Consider the following 17672-nt stretch of genomic DNA (forward strand, 5'->3'; position numbering starts at 1 on the left):
GCCTACATCCGTAAAATGAATTTTTAAAAAAAGATAGATGAGCTAGTGACACAAACCAGAGATAAACAGTTTAGGTCTAATCACCATTACCAATCATCGTTCCAAGGTGACCAAGGTTGGGAAATATATATTCCAGGGTATACAACATTTAAAAAAGACGGAAGAATGTAAAAGGAGGAGCGATAGTCCTAATAATAAAAAAATGATACAAGGACATTAATGAGAAAGGATCTTGTCTCAGAAAATCGGGAAATAGAACCTGTATGTGTGGAGATTAGGAATAGCAAGGGTGAGAAAAGTCTTGGAGGAGTATTTTAGACAGAGGTTCCCTAACAGTACAGTTATACTCTTGGACAGAGCATTAATCAAGAAAGTATTAGAACTTGTAACAAAGGCAATGTCATAGTTTTGAGGGACTTTAATCTTCATATAGACTGGGCCAATCAAATTGGCAAAGGTGGTGTAGAAGATGAGTTTGTAGAATGCTTTCATGACAGTTTCCTGGAGCAATACATTGTGGAACCAACCAGGAACAGAGCTATTTTAGATCTAGTATTGTATAATGAGGCAGGGTTAATTAGTAATGTCATAGTAAAAGATCCACTGGGAAATAATGGTCATAATACAATTGAATTCCACATTAAGTTTGAAAATGACATACTCCAATCAATCAGAATCTTAAACTTAAACAGGTGTCAAAACAGAATACAGCAGCAGAGCTCCAGGCTGATGGACAACCAGAGAAATACAGTGCTTTGAAGCAAAAGGACTTGTTTGTAGCTAATGCAGTAGAATTATGGGGTCATATTAAAGCTCTGGAATGGAAAATGAAACTGTAAAAATAAGCTGTGCTTCTTGCTTAGGAATAACTGGACAAAGCTCGTACTAAATAGAAGAAGAAAAACTGGAAGAGTGCAGAAAACTGAAGGAGCAAATTTTAAAAATGTCAAGGTTTTCTTTCAGAAAATAAACATAATCTCAACAAGATTCTGAAAACAGAAAAGAAGAACCATAATCCTGCATTTAAACAGGAGAAAGACAACCCATGTGATTACCTAGCTGAAACTTTTTTTGTGGTTTCAGGCATTAAAAAACCTACATCCATGATAGAAAATGCAAATCAAATTGTTCACAGACTGATTCTAAAGGAAAAGAAAAGGAAATACTGAATCCAGAGGGGAAAAAGCTCCATGATAAATATTTTTTTTCTGAGTCTACAACTTACACCTGCTTATATTGAAAAAAACAGAGGGACTATCAGAAGTCAGCAATATTGTTCTTGACAAAGTTTCCCAGGTTGAATCAATTGTGCCATCTTTTAACCAAAGGACCTGGAAACAAAATGGCTTAAAAAAAAACTTAACTGGCACAAGAAAGCTACAAGCAACAAAACCACTTCTCCGCTGTTGAGAGGAAGGACTTTAAGAATCACAGTAAAAAGGAACTCAAATCTAACTATTTGATTCATACGGGTTAAATAATGTGAAGCTGCTGGGATAGACTGTTCAATGGACAATCAATAGCATGTTGAGGGGGAGAATATTATTGAGCTGCACATAGTAACTGAATAACTAAGTTAGTTGTTAAAGTGTTAATAGAATGCTATAAGTTGTTATTACAGAATCTTTACTGTGCAGAAGGAGGCCATTCGGCCCATAGAGTCTACACTGGCTCACTGAAAGGGCATTCTACCTAATCCCACACACCTGCCTTATCCCCATAACCTTGCACATTCTTTTCAGATAGCAATCCAATTCCCTTTTGAATACCTCAATCAAACCTACCTCCACCACACTCTCAGGAAGTTAGTTTCAGATTTCAACCACCCCCTGGGTTAAAAAAACCTTTCCTCACATCACACTTACTCCTTTTGCCCATTATTTTGAATCGGTGCCCTCTAGTTCTTGACGTACTCGAGTGGGAACAATTTCTCACTATTTACCCTGTCCATGCTCCTCAGGGCCTTGAATACCTTTATCAAGTCCCCTCTCAGTCATCTTTTCTCCAAGAAAAACAGACCCAGCCTCTCCAGTCTATCCTCATGGCTACAGTTGTTTATCCCAGGGGTCATTCCTGTGATACTCCTCTGCACTCTCTCCAATTCATCTTAAGTATGGTGCCCAGAACTAGACAGAATACTCCAGATGAGCCATAACTAGTGTCTAATACAAGTTTAACATGACCTTCTTACTCTTGCACTCAATGCCCCATTAATAAACTCTAAGATACTAAATGCTTTATTAACTGCTCTCTCAACATGCCCTGCCATCTTCAATGTCTTATGTACACATACACTGAGGTCCCTTTGTTCCTGCACCTCCTTTAGAGTCTCTCCCTTTATTTTATATCGACTCTCCACATTCTTCCTGACAAAATGAATCACTTCACACTTCTCTGCATTGAAATTCATCTGCCACTTGTCTGACCACTCCACCAACTTGTCTGTGTCATTCTGAAGTTCAAGACTATCTTTATCACAGGTGACAACATTTCAAATTTTCATATCATCAACAAATTTTGAAATCATGCTCTGCACATCACAATCTAAGTCATTAACATATATCAAGAAAAGCAAGGATCCTAACACTAACCCCAGGGGAGCTCCATTACCAACCTTCCTCCAATCTGAAAAATAACCATTTATCATTACTCTGTTTCCTGTCTCTCAGCCAATTTCTTATCCAAATGCCTACTTTTCCTTTTATTCCATGAGCTAGAATTTTTCTCACAAGTCTATTGTGTGGCACCGTATCAAATGCCTTTTAAAAATCCATATACACCACATCAACAGTATTGCCCTTGTCAGCCTTCTCTGTTACCACCTCAAATAACTCCAGCAAGTTAGTTAAACATGATTTTCCCTTCATGAATCCATTCTGGCTTTCCTTAATTATCCCGCACCTGTCTCAGTGACTACTGATTTTGTCCCAATGAAAGTTTCCAAAAGTTTCCCTACCACTGAGGTCAAACTGACTGATCTGTAGGTGCCAGCATTATCTTTGCACCCCTTTTTGAACAAGGATGTAACATTCACAATTCTCCAGTCACCCAGCACCATCCCTGTGTATAAAGAAATTTCCACCCTCACCCCCCTCAGTGTCCTCGAATGCATCTCATCTGGTCCAGGTACCTTATCAATTTTAATTAAAGATAGCCTTTCTAACACCTCCTTCTCCATTATAAATTCCTCGAGTATACCAGTTACCTCCTCTCTCACCTCAGCCTGAGTAGCATCTTCTTCCTTTGTAACGACAGATGCAAAGTACTCATTTAATAGCTCTGCTATTTCATCTGCCTCCACATGCAAGTCTCCTTTTTTTATCCCTAATTGGCCCTACTCTTTCTTTTAGCCCCCCTTTTATTATTTACATGCTTATGGAATTCCCTTTTATGTTAGCTGCTAGTCTCTTTTCATGCTCCCTCCTTGCTTTTCTGATTAATTTTTTCACTTCCCCTTTGACCCTTCTACATTCAGCCTGATTCTCCATTGTATTTTCTACCTGACATCTGTCATACGCGTACTTCTTCCTTTTCATTTTCACCTCTATCACTCTCATCATCCAGGGTGCTCTGGATATATTTGTCCTACCTTTCCCCTTCAAAGGATTATACCTTGACATTGCTTGCAATACTATCTCTGAAGGTAGCCCATTGTTCAGCCACTGTCTTTTCCGCCAACATTTGATTCCAACTCACTCGATTCAGATGCATTCTCATCCCATCGAAGTTGGCTTTCCCCCAATTAATTATCCCTGCTCTGGATTGCTCCTTGTCCTTCTCCATGGCCAACCTAATCCTTATGATACAATAATTATTGTCCCCCAGAGGCTCTCCCACTGATCTTTGATTCACTTGGGCGAACTCATTCCCCAGAGCCAGGTCCAACAGTGTCTGCCCTATCATTGGGCTGTAAATATACTGCTGCAGAAAATTATCTTGAATACTCTCCAGGAACTCTTGCCTTTCTTGTCCCTTTGCACTATTCCTATGCCAGTCTATATTTGGAAAATTGAAGTCCCCAATGTAATTGTTCTATAATTCTTGCACCTCTCAGTAATTTCTTTCCAAAGCTGTTTCTCTACATCTCTTCCGCCAGTTGGTGGTCTATATTTTGGATATTATTTATAAAAGCTCATCACTATGTTGGGAGGTGATACAATAATGAGGTTTTAAGATTATTATGCTTTGGGACAGCAGCTTTAAATTTTGGGTAAATGAAGGGAGTCATATGACCTGTTCTGCAGTCTGCCTGACAGTAAGCCTGGGTGGTTTGATTATTAGAGATCAAAGGATAGTTTAGATCGTTTTACTAAGAAGTGGCAAGTTGGAGACAATGGCAACAGCCTCTGAGTTTACAATGAGTGGATTCTAAGGCTAGAATCTTGTTGAGGCAACGGGGTCTTGCCGCCAGCTGGAGCACCAGCAAGATCTCTGCATTGCCTCTTTTTCGGCAGGCACTCCATATCTTCTGTCACTCAGGCACTTAAAACGCCAGCAGCAGACCTTTCCTTGGGATTGAGGACACTGAGGAACCAAGTGCTGTCCACAAAGAGCTGCAGCATTATTTGTTATCTTCTCTAAGTGAGTGAGAGAATACAATGTTTCCACTTGTTCACATTCCAGAATCTTCGGGTCGGCGTGTGGGGGCGGGCTCCTCTGGCTGATGTGTAAAATGATGCGCGGTGATGTCAGGCCTGCATCCCGACATCACCACGCGTCATTCAGATCTTCAGTTCGATGGGCATGCACTGGAGTCGGCTGTGTGCCCACCTATTAAGACCACTGAAAAACTAATTAAAGTAATTAACTGAGCTGTCCGTCCAACCTTAAGGTTGGCGGGCAGGCAGAGAGCCCAGGCAGCCTTCACATTTATCATGAAACCTCATCCACAGACTGGATGAGGTTTCATGAAATGTTTATAAATTGAATAAAACTTTTTATTAAAGTTCATTGACATATCCTAGCTCATATGGTACTGTCACATGAGGGGACATGTCTTACAAATTTAATTTTCTCTTTATTAAAATTTTTGACATCAAGCTAATTTCCCTGAGGCAGCTCTGTGCCTTAGAGAGATTTCTGCGCTCTTCCGCAGTATGCTCAAAAGAGCACAGGCCCCAACTCAGCCTATTCCCTTCGCCTGCACAGGGAGCACACAGTGTTTCTGGGTATGCATCACACTGGGCGGATCTTAATTGGCCCGCCCACTTAAAATGGCGGCACGCAGCCAATCACGGACGGCGATCGGCTGCGCACCCATCCGCGCCCGCTCCCACTCAGCACCCCCCCTAATGGGGTGAAAATTCTCCCCCAGGTGTATTTCTTCAGATGTTTGCACCATTTGATGTATGACTCAACTTTTCTGACCAAGCCGACAAGATCATTCTCAATATGTCTCCTATATTTTATTAATGACCCGGTTGCCATTTACAAGTCTAGGTTTCCAAGTTCTCTGCTCATCCATGCCTTTATTGCGCTAATTACAGCCCACCCTGTTGGTCCCGAGCCCAGATAAAAGGAGGGCTAGTAATCCTGCTATGTAAAATATTGTCTGTTACAGAAACAGAACTGGGGAGACATCAATCCTGAATCTGCCTAGAGGACTGCAGCACAGAAAATAAACCTTGCAATAACAGGAGTTTGGTGCTTTGAAGAGCCCCTGCTCAAGGTTCAGGCAAAGTTTTAGACTGCTTACTGGAAGTAACAAACCTTGCCAGCCTCAAGCTGACAAACTAGCACAAGTTATCAACAAGATGAAAAACTACTCTATTGACATGCTGGGCATTAGTAAATGTTGTTGGCCAAGAACTGGCTTCATGAGGATTGCACTGGCAAAAAAAAAAGCATGATCTGCTCAGAAACACCAAAAAATTGGCAAAGAAGATGTTGCACACATTGTTGATGATACAGCTCAACATGCCCTTCTGGATGGGAACCCATCAACAACCAACTAAACTATATACAAAGCTCAAGATGCATTATCTCAGAATGACTAGAATGACGTATACTCACAAACAAACACAGCAATGAAGATAAAGACAGCTACAACATTGCACCATGGAACAGAAGTGATTGTAACAACTGGCATTACATTACATCACTCTCTGCCCCAACAAGTACATCTGTGCCATTACCCTTAATAGATAAACTCCAAGAAGAGCAAGCTGGTTTTCACCAGAGCAGATCAAGCAACAGCCAGATCTTTACTTTATATCATTGAGTAATACAAAGAATAGCAATGATATTAAATTTTGTTGATTTGTAGACAGAATTGGATGGTGTTGGCAAAAACTCGCCATAGGTTTTTGAAGAGAACGGTTACTTGAAAATAAAAACAAAAATAGCTGGAAAAACTGAGCAGGTCTGACAGCATCTGCGGAGAGGAACACAGTTAACGTTTCGAGTCCGTATGACTCTTCGTCAGAACGGTTACTTGAAAATGTTGGATTATCAAGAACTTATATCAAGAAACAGTGAGAAAAAGGCTGATGGGTTTGTTATAACAACTACTGTCAGATAAGGTTGTCCTCTTATTTTTTAGCATTGTTATTGATTTTATGATGAGACATTTTTTTAGCATCCAATCAGGCATTGCATGGATCAGCCCAGACCCTGAAGCAAACACCTGGTTTGTGGATATTGTCGAGAGGTGTCAGTACTCATGTTGTGTGCAATGATGTGTGATCTATTCTGGGTGTGGATTATGTGAAACTGAAAAGAGAAATTTTATCTGGAAAATGGAAATTTTGGGTCGTATTTTCAGAGTTGTGGAGACTCCACAGACCTTTAAAAATGCTGGACCTGACCTAGATCCAGAAGTCCCAACCCCATTTCCGGCAGATCCCATTTTGGCTGGCAGGCTGTGAAGCTCACAGGCACAAATTACAAATTGGCTGGACCTATTAAGCTCAGTGCACAGGACAAGCAAACCTGATCTTCGTTCTAGGAATGGCTTAAACCTGCAGTCTGTGCTTCACAACTTTATGGAGGAAACGCAAATGCTCTTGATAATGATGTATGTAGAGCTGTCATGTTATTTAAAGCCCCCGCCCTTTAAAAATTGAAAAAAAAACTGCCTGTGTCCGAGAGTAAAAAAAATCTGTTCTAGCAGTTTGAATAGCTCTTTGTGTTAACATAACCCTAAATGCTACCATTATAGCTTTATTACAGCGTGACTGCTTTCTATAACCTATCATTATCATAGTGCTGGGCTGTACATTCGCAATTTGATTCACAACACAAAATAGTTATTAAAATAATGCCTGTAATTGATGTAGGGATATGAATACAAATGCTTATTTTTATAAAGGGGTTAAACACTTGAGAGGATTTGAATATATTGAATAGGCTTTCATGATTTTTTTTTATATAGCGAACTTTGTAATAGAGATTTAGAGCTTTATTTGATTTCATCTCTGCCATGGTGGATGCTGGGTGAGATGGCATGGAGGTTGTAAGGGTAAAAGATGATGGATACTAAGTTGGTAATAGGGACTATAAGGGCCACGGGGGGAGGTGCGGGGCATGGGTTGGCATGGAGGGTATGAGGGACCATTAGGGGTGGGTAGGCAGCATGGGTTCGCATAGATGGGGCATTGGGAATTGGGAATAGTTAGGTATGTGAGGGGGTTAGGGATGAGGGCTAGAGGGCCAAATATTTAACAAAACAACTGGGCAACACGCCTGACTCCATCCCACATTCAAATCACACCATTCGAGGCACCTTCCCCCTCCAAAGAGGCTGTGCTGAGCTGGGAAATTCCAAACTCAAGCTACCTGCCTCAAGAACGAAAATCCGATCCCTTAGATCTACTTTTGGAATTCAAAAAGTTGTAGTCAATTAGTTACAAGCAGCCTCAAGCCTCTTTGCACAGGCCTAGTCAATAGTTTTTGTTGTTTAAGGCCGTGATTTTGCTAAACAAATCTAGCTTTTATAAAATCTATGCACCACAGGATCCTAGACTTGTACATCACAGAAAAATGGTATGAAGTCTGTGCTGGTGTTAACCTGTTCACAGGTTTGGCGTCACATTTGATCTTGAGATGAGCTTCTGACTTCCAATTTATCATCACTAACACCTTCTATTTCCATCTCCATTACATTGCCTGACTTTGCCACTGTCTCAGCTCAGCTCAGCTGTTGCTGAGACACTCATTCATGGCTTCATTACCTCTAGACTCAATTATTCCATTACAGTCCTGGCTGGTCTCTCACATTCTAGCCTCCCTAAACTTGGGGTCAGCTAAAACTCTGCTGCCTGGATCTTAACTCACACCAAGTCCTGTTTCCCTGTCACCCCTGTGCTCACTGACCTACATTGACTCCTGGTCAAGCGATGTGTTGATTTTAAAATTCTCATCTTTGCTTTCAAATCCCTCCATGGCCCTTTTCTCCAGCCCTGTAAACCTCCAAGATGTCTGTGCTCCTCTAATTCCGACCTCTTGTTCATCCCCAATTTTAATTGCTCTACCACTTGGAGGCATGCCTTCAGTTGTCTAGACCCCAAGCTCTGAAAATTCTACTCCTATGCATCTCCACCTCTATACCTCATTTTCCTCCTTTAAGGCACTCCTTAAAACCTACCTCTTTGACAAAACATTTGGTCTTCTGACTTAAGACATTCTTATGTGGCTCGGTGTCATACTTTGTTTCATAATGCTCCTGTGAAACACCTTGGGATTGTTCATTACCTTAACGGGACTATATAGAAATGCTGTTGTTGTGCTTTTCTCCCTCAGCCATTCCTCAAATGCTGTTCAATCCTCATACCCTTTAATATTCCTTTTTGAAACAACTATCTACTTTCCAATTTAAAAAATTAATAAATCAGAAAGCTATTCAGCAACTTATTCCATTCTCATCTGGAAAAATGGATGTCTCCTTCTTTGGGCACAGTTGTCAGATGGCCTCATCATGATTGACTGGCTGAGTTCCAAGAATAACTAAAAGCAAAATACTCTCGATACTGGAAATATGAAATGAAAACAGAAAATGCTTGAAAAACTCAGCAGGTCTGGGAGCATCTGTGGAGAAAGAAACAGAGTTAACGTTTCAAGTGCATATGATTCTTCTTCAGGGCTGAAGACAGGTAAAAATGTGATGGATTTTATTCTGTTGAAGAGGTGGGAGGGGGCGGGGTGAAAAGTGAGGACAATGTGATCCCTACCATGGTTCTGGGAGCGAGGGGAAAGGTTGAGGGCAGAAATACGGGAGATGGGTCAGAAGGCCTTGACAACCACAGTGGGGAGGAAACCTCAGCTCAGGAAGAAGGAAGGCACGTCAGAAGCGCTGTTTTAGAAGGTAGCATCATCAGAACTGATGTGACGGAGGTGGAGGGGATGGGATGGGATGGAGTGCTTACAGGAAGTAGGGTGTGAAGAGCTGTAGTCAAGGTAGCTGTGAGAGTCAGTGGGCTTGTAATGAATATTGGTAGACAGTCTATCTCCAGAAATGGAGATAGAGAAGTAAAAGAAGGGAAGGGAAGTGTTCGAGGACCATGTGAACAGGAGCGAGAGGTGGGAATTGGAGGCAAAATTGATAACATTTTTCCAGGTCCAGATGAGAGCATGAAGCGGCACTGAAATAGTCATTGATGTACTGAAAAAAAGTTATGGGAGGGGGTCTGAGCAGGACTGGATCAAGGAAAGTTCCACATACCTCACAAAAAGACAGGCGTAACTAGGGTCCATGCAGGTACGCATAGCCACATCTTTTATTTGGAGGGAGTGAGACAAGTTAAAGGAGAAATTGTTCAGTGAGAGAACAAGTTCAGCCAGGCAGGGGAGAGTGGTGGTGGATAGGGATTGTTTGGGCCTCTGTTCAAGGAAGAAGTAGAAAGCACTCAGACCATCCTGGTGGGGATGGAGGTGTAGAGGGATTGGATATCCATGGTGAAGAGGAGGTGGTTAGGGCCAGGAAACTGGAAATTGGTGATATGATGTAGGGCATCAGAGGAATCACGAATGTAGGTGGGAAGAGACTGGACAAGGGGAGAGAAAGTGGAATCAAGATAGGAAGAAATGAGTTCAGTGGGGCAGGAACAGGCTGAAACAATGTGTCTACCAGGGCAGTCCTGTTTGTGGATTTTGGGAAGGAGGTAGAAGCGGGCTGAGGTTGGGAGACTATGAGGTTGGAAGCTGTGGAGGGAAGAGTTCCAGACGAGATGAGGTCAGTGACAGTCCTGGAAACAATAGCTTGATGTTCGGTGGCGGGGTCATGGTCCAGGGGGAGGTAGGAAGAAGTGTCAGAGAGTTGGCGCTGGGCTTCTGCAAGGTAGAAGTCATTACGCCAGACAACAACAGCACCACCCTTGCTGGAAAGTTTGATAACAAAGTTAGGGTTGGACCTGAAGGAATGGAATGCAACAAGTTCAGAAGGAGGAGGGGTGGAGTGGGTGAGAGGAGCCAATGTCACATCTACAGTTCTCAATGAAAAGATCAAGAGCAGGTAAGGAGGAAGAGGCCCAGATAGAGGGAGAGTACTGGGTGAAAGAATCCGTTGAATGGGGGAGGACTCCTGCCCAAAGAAGTGAGCATGGAGACAAAATTCATTTAGGTGAGGGCATAAGGGGATGAAACATAATCCATTCTGTGCTGAGCACAGAATGTTCAGTTTTAGAGAGGGGAAGGTCAGACGGTTTAGTGAATACATGACAAGAGCTGGGATTAGAAAAAGGGATAGGGTCAGAGGGATGGTACATGGTGGAGGGTCCCAGATGGGCATTAGTGTCAGTAGGTTGTTGGAGCTTGCCAGACCTGCTTGGTTTTACCAGCATTTTGTTTTTATTCCAAGAATAACTAATCTACTTAACATTTTACACAACATGAAGGGGAGTGGATAAGATCAGTGGAAGTAGGCCATTCAGCCCATCGAGTCTGCTCCGCCATTCAACGTGATCATGGCTGATCTGAGAATCCTCAACTCCACTTTCCTGCCTTTTCCTCATAATCCTTGATTCCCTTACTGATTAAAAATCTGTCTCAGTGTCATGAAGGGATTAAGTCCATCATGTTATTGGAAATTATTTTTTAAAATAGAGTTCTAGTGGGGTCTGTGTATGTCTTAATTGGATTAAAGCCAGCTAGTCTGGGTGCTTTGATGTATAGTAGTTTTGAGATGTTAATTGGGGAAACAGTAATGAAGTTAAAAGATACATGACACACTTGCATTTGTTAAATAAGCCATTCAAAAGAATGGGTAAAATCTTGCACCTAGCTAGAAGATGCCAAGCAATGTGTTTTTTTTTTGCAAAATAATGAAATTGGTGGAATCAAAGGATATTAGTGTTAGAAGATGGAACATTCAAAACCTAGTGATTCAATGGAAAATTTACATTCAAAGGAAAAGCTAGGTATAAATAGAAAGGAGTTTGTGTATGTAAAGCAGAGGCATTTAAGATCTAACCAGCCTGTAAGCCTCCAACTGTGTCTGCAAAGGAACCAACTTGCAAGGAATCTCATTTTGAATTCATACGGTCAAATGTGCTTTGCCTGAGGTCTTTTAAATCAATGAGTTTTACTGTTGCCTTAACAGGGGTGTAACTAGGAGTCAGCTTAATTTGGGGATTTTTGTAATTATTATAGTAGTAATTTTGTAGGCACATGTATGTGCTTACAATTTTTCTTGTATTAATATGTGTTTAATTTAGTTTAATAAAAAGCCTCTTGAGACTCGGTGGCCTTATTACCACTGATTCAAAGCCTGCATCTCGAAACATACAAATTGCAAAAATGGGTTATCACTGTTGTTTCAAGTTTCCCTCTGGGATTTGAGCAACTTGGCCTTTACCATCGGCTGTGTCATAATACGCAGCCTTGAATATACTTAACGACCCAACTTCTGCAGCCCTCTGCGGTAAAGAATTCCACAGACTCAGTGCAAGTTTTGTTTGATTAATATCTCTACTACCTGGTAATAACCTAATTTATCTTTATGGTTTTTCAATGCCAGTTATTCATTTACACAAGATTAAGAGGTCGGAAGTTTATAAAAGTTGTTAGAAATTGATACAATGAATGGATGTGATTGACAGATTTATGAGAAGGTAAGAGGGGCTATGCATTTCAATGAGAATGCTGAATGGCTGTTTTGTTTTTGGTTGCCGACTCGAGACTAGGGCTTCCCCCATGTTTCACGAATCCTCTGAGAGGCCATGAACCACATCTTTAATGGGACAGGCCTGACTCCATCAAAATTGTGGGGAGTTGCCCGCCCCTGCAATGGAGCTGGCAAGGGCAGGGGTGCTGTGCGCAGGCTAGGCTACCCACACTCTTATCTTGCACCGGCAAATATTTCCAGAAACGGGAAAGGGGGTGGGAATCCCAGAATGAGATCCCACCCATCATTTTTAAAGGCCCACAACTTGGCCCAACTTGCTGAAAATCCAGGCCCACATTTGAGGAATGAAATCTGGGGCTTTGCGTTCTCTATCGCTCATTCCACACGCCATGAAGATTTTACCCACAACAGCTGGGTGAACAGGGGTCATCTTAATATTCTATGAAGATTACCATTTTCTGATAGAATTAAATGAATTAAAACAGTAAAGCTAACCAGAAAAAACGGCTTCCTGCCTCATGATCCTTTGCATATAGCTTCTGTGCACAAAGATTGAGATCAAAAGTTGAACCAGAAGTTGATGAAAAATAAAACATCCCAGAGTTCAGCAATTTCCTCAAGACAATAACTCGCTCTTCGTCTGCTGTCGTTTCTTGAAGTGGAACAAATTCCGTTGTGGTAATTTTGCAAATATCAGTGTCACGGATCCTCCCTACAGATGTACAACCTGTAACCAGAACCAGAAGACAGAGCCTCGAATCACCTGGAAATGAAGAGCATAGAATTAAAATCTTTCAGCATTTCAAGAAGGGATGCAGAGAAATTACGGGGTTCTGCAAGGAAAAACAGCAGGCCCTCTCAAAAAATGATCAATAAGAGAAATGCAAAAGCAATGGCATAGAGACATTAGAGAAGTAGTGTTTTAAACTTATTTTAAACATCAGGCTTGCTATTCTTCTTATCAACATTATGAGCCTCTTCTTTTTGTCTACTATCCTTAGGTCTCTTTAGTTAGCCAAAGATTAAAGATTTTCCCATGGAGTTTCTATGTCTCAATGGAATATATATTTGTTAAAAATTGTTGGATATTTCTTTAAATGTTCGCCATTGCTTTTCTATCACCATATTTTTTAAACTGATTTCCCAATCTACCTCACCCAACTCGCCTCTTGTCCCTATGTAATTGGTTTTATTTTAGTTTAATATTCTAGTTCCAGTCTTGAGCACATCACTTTTGAACACAATTTGAAATTCTATCATTTTATCCCTCTTCCCCACTGGATTCCTCTCCATGAAATCACTAATTTAACCTGTCTCATTGCACAAGACAAGATCTAAAATAGTCTGTTCCCTGGCTGGTTCCATAATGTACTGTTCTAGATGTGTCAAATGTAATTCAAACTTCCAATTTGAATTAAAAACAAAAACAAAAAACTGTGGAGGCTGGAAATACAAAACAAAAACAGAATTACCTGGAAAAACTCAGCAGGTCTGGCAGCATCGGAGGAAAAGAAAAAAGTTGACGTTTTGAGTCCTCATGACCCTTCAACAGAACTGAGTAATATTAGGAGAGGGGTGAAATATAAGCTGGTTTAAGGTGGGGGGGATGGGGGGAGAGAAGTGGAGGTTGGGGTGTGATTGTAGGGACAAGCAAGCAGTGATAGGAGCAGATAATCAAAAGATGTCACAGACAAAAGAACAAAGAGGTGTTGAAGGTGGTGATATTATCTAAATGAATGTGCTAATTAAGAATGGATGGCAGGACACACAAGTACAGCTCTAGTGGGGGTGGGGTGGAAAGACTAACAGGGCATAAAAGGAATAGATTTAAAAATAATGGAAATAGGTGGGTAAAGAAAAATCTATATAAATTATTGGAAAAAACAAAAGGAAGGGGGAAGAAACGGAAAGGGGGTGGGGATGGAGGAGGGAGCTCAAGATCTAAAGTTGTTGAATTCAATATTCAGTCCGGAAGGCTGAATATCTTCTGACTAGGCACTTTACAGCCTTCTGGACTGAATATTGAATTCAACAATTTTAGATCTTGAACTCCCTCCTTCATCACCACCCCTTTTCCGCTTCTTCTCCCTTCCTTTTGTTTTTTCCAATAATTTATATAGATTTTTCTTTTCCCACCTATTTCCATTATTTTTAAATCTATACTTTTTATGCCCTGTTAGTCTTTCCACCCCACCCCCACTAGAGCTGTACCTTGTGTGTCCTGCCATCCATTCTTAATTAGCACATTCGTTTAGATAATATCACCACCTTCAACACCTCTTTGTTCTTTTGTCTGTGACATCTTTTGATTATCTGCTCCTATCACTGCTTGCTTGTCCCTACAACCACACCCCCCCCCACTTCTCTCCCCCCATGCCATCCCCCTCTCCCCCCACATTAAACCAGCTTATATTTCACCCCTCTCCTAATATTACTCAATTCTGTTGAAGGGTCATGAGGACTCGAAACGTCAACTTTTTTCTTCTCCACCAATGCTGCCAGTTTTCAAGGTAATTCTGTTTTTGTTTCCAATTTGAATTGTTCTGTCTATATAAAATTCCCCACGATTATTATATTGCTTTTGTTATAAGGTCCCCTTATTTCTTGATGAATATTCTGTCCAACAGTATAGCTATTGTTAGGGGGCCTTTAAACTACTCCTGCCAATATTTTTCTGTCCCTTGTTATTTCTCATCTCCACCCATACTGATTCTACTTCCTGACCTTCTAAACCAAGATCCTACCTCACTACTGTTCTTACGTCATCCACTTATATCAGGGCTGCCCCTCCTCCTTTTCCATTTTGTTTGTCTTTTTGAAATGCCAAGGACCCTGGAATATTCAGTTCCCAACCTTGGTTACCATGTAACCACAACTCTGTAATGACTATTAGATCAAGCCCATTTATCTGCATTTGTGCCATTAATTCATCTATCTTGTTGTGAATGCTTTGTGCATTCAAATAAAGTGCATTTAATGTTAACTTTTAACATTTTTCTCTGAATTGACCTGATTCACTGATGCTTTTATTGTTAAACTCTCTGTCCCCTCCGGTCATTCTCTGCTTATCTTTACCCAAATTGCTTCACTGTTTTATGATCTTAATTTTTCTCTTTAGATTTATAAGTTTCCCTTCACCAGAACCCACCTGATTCTGAGTCATGAAGGGAACCACAGGATACAGGAATAGGGCTGGAAAGTGGTGTTGAAGTATAAAATCAGCAATGATCTTATTGAAAGGCAAAGCAGACTCAAGGGGCCATATAGTCTATTCCTGCTCCTATTTTATGTTCTCCATTGTGGTTTAAAAAATTCAGTTTATAGTTTCCTTTAAAACTATACTCCTCCCCACCCACCCACCACCCCCCACCCCCCCACCCCCCCCCACCCCCCTCCAATTCTGGCATTTATCCCCACATTTCCTTTTATAAACAGTGCTGAAAAGTAATATTTAGGTATTGAACAATGTCCCCATCTTTGGACACCATTTTCCCATGTTACAGAGGCAGAAATATTTTTGATGGAACAGATGTGTATTTGGAAATTCAAGTTGGGGTCCAACAGGATGATGAAATTGTTAAAATTCTGGTCCAACCCAACTCAATCACCAGGCAGGAAGACAGATTCAGTGTCTATGGTACAAAATTTATGGTGGGGTCTGAAGACAATGGTTTTGATCTTTTTAATGTTTAACTGAAAGAAATCATGTATCATCCAGGACTGGATGTTGGACAAGAAATCTGATAACACAGAGGTGGTGGGAAAGTGAAACATGTTGATGGTGAAGTAGAGCTGAGTGTAGTCAATGTATCCATGGGAACTGATCACATCTTCAGATGGTGTCATCAAAGGACAGCAGAGAAATGAGGAAGCAGGGGACAAGGAGTAAATCTTGGGATACCACAGAGATATTGAAGTGAGGGCAGGAGGAGAAACCATTAACAGAGATGCTCTAGTTTGGATTGTTGGTAAGATTGAAACCAGCGAAGGCAGTGTCACTGAGTTTGACATCATCAAAGCGGTATGGGAGGATGATTGTGTGGTCAATCTTGTGAAAGGACAAGGAATGAGAGTGCACCATTGTCACAGTCACAGAAGTTGCTTTTTGTCACTTTGATTAGAGCTGTTGCAGTGCTGTGGTAGGGTGGAAACCCACTTGGAGAGATTCAAACTTTGAGTTGCTGGAAAGATGGGCATGGATTGGGAGGCAATACCTGTTCAAGGTTTTTAAGAAACAGAGAAGAAGTTGGAGATAGAATAATATCTAAAAACAGGATGATCAGGCATGGATTTTTTGGGGAGAAGGGTGATGACTGCAATTTTGAAAAGAAGCAGGAAAGTAGCTGAGGAGAAAAATCTCAGGGTGGCTTCTGCTGCCCTAGCGTTCGGGTGGGTCAGAAATCCAGGAGGGAAAAGGCACCGAAAGGCAAATGTGAAGGTGGATAACAATAGAGGCAGAGAGGAGAAAGCAATAGTTGCATTCAGTCTCTGTTTCATGTTCAGCTACCTCGAATGGTGGTGGGGCACAATGGTTAACCTTAGTATTATCAAATGAAAGATGAAAAGAAATAGAATTGAACAGAATTTCCATCCTTAAACCAACAGTAAGCAGTGTGCACTGGGAGGGGTGTGATGCTTCCCATGGTCAGTTAGGCTTCTGACACTCAATATTTATATGAGGCTTGTTAAGGAAGGTACAGAGGAGCTACTGCCATTTGTGGAATTGTGCCCCAGCACATTACCCTCTAAAATGTAGGTTAAAAAAAACTTAGAAAGTCACAAATCTGCACAGCAGGTGCTGTTTGGTAATATTAATGGAATGCACGTCCCTGGTAGCCAAACAAAGAGCAATTTCAAACTTCTCAAAACCAAAGGCAATGTTGATATCTGGATGATCCCACATTTTTATCCCAAAAATAAGCTTTGGTACAATAAATGTCTCCTCTCATCAGCAGTAAAATACTCGGAAGAACCCAGCCAGTGGTGCAGGCAAGCCAGCATGTATCAGTGCCAGTCCCTGGGAGGGTTAGCGACAGGAAGGTCATCTGCCAAATCCAAAAATGATGGTTGATATAAAGGCAATCAACCAGCATTATGACGATCCACAGAGACTGGGAAAAGCCAAAAAAGGAACCATCAGCAGTAAAATATTATTTTTCCAACATTCTAACAGTGACTGCACTTCCAGGCTGGAAAGCATTTTGGGCTGTCTTTAGGTCATGAAAGGCACTATATAAATGCAAGTACTTTTTCTTCCATTAATGATTCAATCAATTCAATTTGAAACTACTAATCTCAATTATAAGTGTTTACATTGGTTCCATGATCACATTAACACTGCCCCAAGCAGCAAATGGAGATGTTCTTATTTTTTTAGAAATGTGACTCATCTCTGAAAATAAGAACCATTTAAGGTTTCTGGTACATGAAGGATTACTCAACTGGTTCTAGAAAATGTGCTTAAAACTGCAAATGGCCATTATGTTCACCACTCAAATTTGGATTCAATTAGCATTAAAATCCAACTTCTCCAGGCAGTCAAAAAAGTGGAATGTTGCCCTTTCACAGCCTCCTGCAATTTATGTAGCTATAGAGACCAAAGTGCTCACCTAAT

General features: G+C 41.1%; 1 protein-coding gene across 1 annotated transcript in view; it reads right to left on the reverse strand.

The window, feature by feature from the left end:
- The window catches only part of LOC121269593 (synaptojanin-2-like), a 505511-nt gene that overhangs the window by 450952 nt on the left and 36887 nt on the right, over positions 1-17672 (reverse strand). Inside the window, exon 3 of the mRNA XM_041174296.1 lies at positions 12554-12821. Within this exon, the coding sequence (XP_041030230.1) occupies positions 12554-12821 (268 nt within the window). The remainder of the gene's footprint in view (positions 1-12553; positions 12822-17672) is intronic.

This window comes from Carcharodon carcharias, chromosome 2 (assembly GCF_017639515.1).
Source record: "Carcharodon carcharias isolate sCarCar2 chromosome 2, sCarCar2.pri, whole genome shotgun sequence".
In the NCBI taxonomy this organism is placed as follows: domain Eukaryota; kingdom Metazoa; phylum Chordata; class Chondrichthyes; order Lamniformes; family Lamnidae; genus Carcharodon; species Carcharodon carcharias.